Source organism: Coniophora puteana, assembly GCF_000271625.1.
Source record: "Coniophora puteana RWD-64-598 SS2 unplaced genomic scaffold CONPUscaffold_16, whole genome shotgun sequence".
Lineage (NCBI taxonomy): Eukaryota > Fungi > Basidiomycota > Agaricomycetes > Boletales > Coniophoraceae > Coniophora > Coniophora puteana.
This window is the reverse complement of record NW_006913068.1, coordinates 960,044-962,055: the sequence shown is the minus strand read 5'-3', so window position 1 is coordinate 962,055 and position 2,012 is coordinate 960,044. Positions and strand designations below refer to the sequence as shown.

Below are 2,012 nucleotides of genomic sequence, written 5' to 3'. Positions count from 1 at the left end.
ACTCATGTTATGGTGCACGAGGCGCTCGCGTGTGTTGTCCCAAACTCTGGGGTTGCCAGTGTAGCAATTTACCGGCAGGGGAAACACAGGGAGAAAGGGAAGAAGGCCCTTTAACAAACAAACACAAATCAACTCGAACTAAACCCTTGGCGAGATTTACGAGTAACTACGCCCCATTCATACACCGACAAAAGCCCAACAGGAATTTAACTCTCGTGTATATTCTGTTACGTAGGGAGCCTTTCTCAACCCTCAGGTCGATGGTCTTGTTGTATACATGAGCAGTGTTGCACGTCTCCTCAAGCTTGTCTCAAGGCAGCAATTTGATCCAAGGGAGGTTGGCGATCAAAGTATGCAAGCTCTTGACAGAAGCGCCCACTAGTAAGGCACTCTGCCCACTTATCTCCGGTACTCGTTTGATGAACACCCCTTCTCGAGATGTCAAAGACGCGCGAACGTTGAAACTGACACGTACGACACGAGGCTCATGCTGTTCTCAATTCAAACCTCGGACTCTGAAGAAGAACCGTGTATGACTTTGCGTTGTATGTATTCGGGTTTTGACGTCGGCAAACACAACTCTCGCGGCGGTGGATCTAGCCCGATAACACGCGTCTTGCTTTGCAACATCTAGAATTGATGCGAAAACAGGGTGCCTTGCTCTGAGAGGGCCGCTAACAGCCATTTGGGGTCATAGCTTACTTCGTATAAATGCTGGGCGGTTGATGCCTGTTCGACCAGATCCGTCTTGACTCGGCTCCCTTAGGACACCCTCCGAATTTGCTCGCCTTCTTCATGCCTACCTTACCATTATTGCCAGGTTCTGCTCTCAACTTCGACCTCTTGCTATACATCATCTCTCTTGCAGCCAAACCCGACTTCAACGCCTTTTCTCGTGGCGAGAACCCGTATGCAGGGCTGTCGAGCCTCTGCGGTATTCACTCAATCCTCCGTAAAAATGCTTTGTGTTTACTCGTTCATACGGTGGTTCTTCCTACACACAGGGAGCTCGTGTTGTTCCAGCAAACACTGCAAGCCCAGAACGATCGCGCCACCACAGGACTATTTCCCAAGCTTGCCTTCGACTACGTAGGAAACGTCCGCAGGATCTTCGTAGGCTACCTGCCGATCGCACCCGTTCTCCTCCGCCTCCACCGATGCCGACGAGAGGAACGCCCACGACCGAGCTATGTCAAAGGCGGATTCGCAACTCGACGACTCTGTACTTATTCCTGTGCTCCGCGCGGCGCGCGACATTGCGGTGGACGAGATGGCTTTATCCCTAATGAAGAGGCTCTTTCGTCAATCAGGGGCCTCCAACGGATACGAGAATGGCCTGGGGGCTAACTCCGATCAGCCTCGTTGGGAGATGAGCTCCTTCTCCATCGTCGGGCCTCTGGCTGACTTGGACTGGGCTTTGTTCAAAGAGGATGTGGGACCCAGCTTCTTCGCTTCTACACTCCGCGTCCGCAGGTATCGGGCTGCTTGCTGTCATCCACATGGTGCTGTGGATAATTCCATCGTTCACCAACCGATGGAAGATTCCGATCGCACGAGATTGCCTCTGGAGCGGCGGACGCAATGGATGCTCATGCCACGCCCTGAAGGAGATTACCATATTACTAACGAACATATTTCATCGTCAAGCGTCCCGCATACGCTCATAGGGAGGGCATGCGTGGCAGCATGGGCTCGCGATAAGCTTCGATTGGGTGGAGAGATGGTGTCTGTTTGAACGATGGTTGATTTGCGACCAATGCGATACGCGTAGATACCGTGAAGTACAGTGAATACTTTCGATAGACAGGTCTCCTCATAATTGCAATCGAATTGATATCAGTTTGCTAGTAACACATCAGTGGATGTACTCACAACGCGCTTATGGTACGGATGAAGGATCTAACTCATATCCTTGTAGAACAAACATACGGCCTAAAAAGACGTAGATGGCTCCTGACAGATAAGTAGGGTAGACGCGACAGATGTAGCTGAAGCGTAGTCCGGCTACTGTT

General features: G+C 51.3%; 1 protein-coding gene across 1 annotated transcript; it reads left to right on the top strand.

Annotated features, from left to right (window-relative positions):
• Nucleotides 1–1,189: 1,189 nt before the first annotated feature.
• On the top strand, nt 1,190–1,605 carry CONPUDRAFT_159139 (uncharacterized protein; the record flags this gene model as incomplete). The annotated part of the gene is made up of 2 exons (XM_007776198.1): nt 1,190–1,473; nt 1,542–1,605. 2 exons carry the CDS (start codon nt 1,190–1,192, stop codon nt 1,603–1,605), a joined length of 348 nt encoding a protein of 115 aa, XP_007774388.1.
• Nucleotides 1,606–2,012: the final 407 nt, after the last annotated feature.